This window comes from Daucus carota, chromosome 9, assembly GCF_001625215.2.
Source record: "Daucus carota subsp. sativus chromosome 9, DH1 v3.0, whole genome shotgun sequence".
Classification (NCBI taxonomy): domain Eukaryota; kingdom Viridiplantae; phylum Streptophyta; class Magnoliopsida; order Apiales; family Apiaceae; genus Daucus; species Daucus carota.
In genome coordinates, this window is record NC_030389.2 from 31,107,650 (window position 1) to 31,109,689 (window position 2,040).

Consider the following 2,040-nt stretch of genomic DNA (forward strand, 5'->3'; position numbering starts at 1 on the left):
GAACTAGAGACATCTCAGAAGGAAAAGTGTTACGAAGTGGTTGAGACGAGGGAGTATCTTTCTTAGATGGTATCGTCCTCTTGACCTCAAATTGAAAGTTCGGATCTTATCAGAAATGAGATGGGTGTGAGAGTGTGTTTAATTATCAAAAAGTCGAAAACAACCAAATGAAAAGAATCAGACAAACAAACAATACATACTGTACACTTTTGTACATGCGCTAAAAAGCTGTGATCGAGAATGTGAGCCAGATGACAAGGTAGATATTGGCCGAAACATAACGATAAGAATTAATCATTCCACAGTAGAAAAAGGGTAGAGACAAGATGTACTACTAACGCAATATCTTCAAAAGAAGAACAAGATGATCAAAAGGATGCATAAGTACAGCTTCAAACATGCATGACAACCACTACTTTAAAACAAGAACATACGTCTGCAGAAAGTGTTACAGAATTTTTTACAAAACGACGTAGCTATGTGTATATGTGTGTGGTTAATTATACTACTTGGCGCCACTGACAATTGGTGCACCTCTCTTGATGGAATCGATATCCGTAGTCTCGTAAACTGGTAAATCACTCGAATAGCAGGAAATTAAATCATAATTTTGTAATTCGAAGAGATCAGAACTTGAATCACTCTCAGCTCCATCGTCCTCGTTGTTTATAAAATTTATAAAATTTGCCGAATCCTTGGAATGATTTATCTTATCAGCCGAAACCCCCTTAACCGAAGTATTGTAATATTTTTCGGATGAATTTTCACTAGGAGTGCGAAATCTGAATTTTTCTTCATCCAACCAAGAATTTTCCGTGTTCTCATCTGTATGAACTTTCCTGTGTGAAGAAGAAGACTTGATCTTCGACAAAGAATTCACCATCACTTCAGGCTTATGTTCAGAACGACTAGAGATTTTTGCACATGCAGGAGGCCTTTTTTCGGAATTCGAGGATGATGAATAAAAAGACGAAGCCTTCGAATCCGAAGAGTTACAATTCGAAGATGTCGTCTTTCCACCTCGAAAGTGACTAATACTACTTCTCCTTTTCCTCCTCCCCATCTCATGATCCTGATCATCTTTCATGGACTTTGAGGATGATACTTTCGACTTTTTCGTCTTAGAGGAAGTCTGGTTAAAGAGTGAATTCAAGAAGCTAGCAAGCTTACCACCTGGAGAGTTCGGCTGCCTCATTTTTTTCTCATCTTTCGAGACCTTGTGCTGATAAGTTGGTGCTGGAATTGAGCTTCTCTTGCTACTCATCACTGGAATGTCAAGGCTCATTCTTCCACTAGGTCTCATCATTTTAGGCTGCGGTGTAGTACTTGCACCAGTGATATCGTTGGAACCGGAAAAATAGCCTGCAGCCTCGAATACGTCGAGTTCACCGGAGTTGTGCCGCTGGTGGAATGATTTTTGGTTGCCCTTGTCATGAATTCGAGGGAGTCCAGCTGCTATGGACATGATTTTTAGCTTCAACTTTGCTATTTGTTTGGAAAGTGTAGAAGTGAAGTTGCTCTCTTGTTGGTGTTTGTTGATAACGTTTGGAGTAATTAGAGGACATTATATAAGGCATGAAGAAGTAGCCTACAGTAGAATGAGGAGATGGGATTGATTTTTTCTTATGATTGAGGGTACTGGGTAGTGGTCTACATGCTAATTTTTACTACTCTATCAGTGCTCCGGATTATGGGGCCGTTTACGCAAACTTAAAACAAGAGATTTCTTGCTTACACCAGAGAAGTGAGCAAAAATAAAAAGTAAATAAGTTAAAATATAAATTATAAGATATATTTATATAAATTGTTTTAAATTTTTTTCTTCTGAATAAAATTTTAATGAATTTCAAAAATTATTAAATTATATTTTATAGAAAACTTAAAATATGTATCAAGTAATATAAAAATCCTTATAAAAATGGGTGGGACCAGAGACGGATCTAGTAAAAGGTACATGGGACACGTGGGCCTCCTCAAATTCTTTTTTTACATATTTTTATCCTTCTAAATTTTATAAAATTATAAAAGTACTCTCGTGAA

General features: G+C 36.9%; 1 protein-coding gene across 1 annotated transcript; it reads right to left on the bottom strand.

Moving 5' to 3' along the window:
• Window positions 1–329: 329 nt before the first annotated feature.
• Window positions 330–1,628, bottom strand: LOC108201400 (protein BIG GRAIN 1-like E). Its single transcript, XM_017369685.2, has one exon. The coding sequence runs from the start codon at window positions 1,463–1,465 to the stop codon at window positions 506–508; it is 960 nt and encodes a 319-aa protein (XP_017225174.1). The 5' UTR covers window positions 1,466–1,628; the 3' UTR covers window positions 330–505.
• Between the last annotated feature and the right edge of the window lie 412 nt (window positions 1,629–2,040).

What these genes read in the sequence shown, in the direction of transcription:
- LOC108201400 (XM_017369685.2), bottom strand. Translation starts at nt 1,465, where the DNA reads ATGTCCATAGCAGCTGGACTCCCTCGAATTCATGACAAGGGCAACCAA.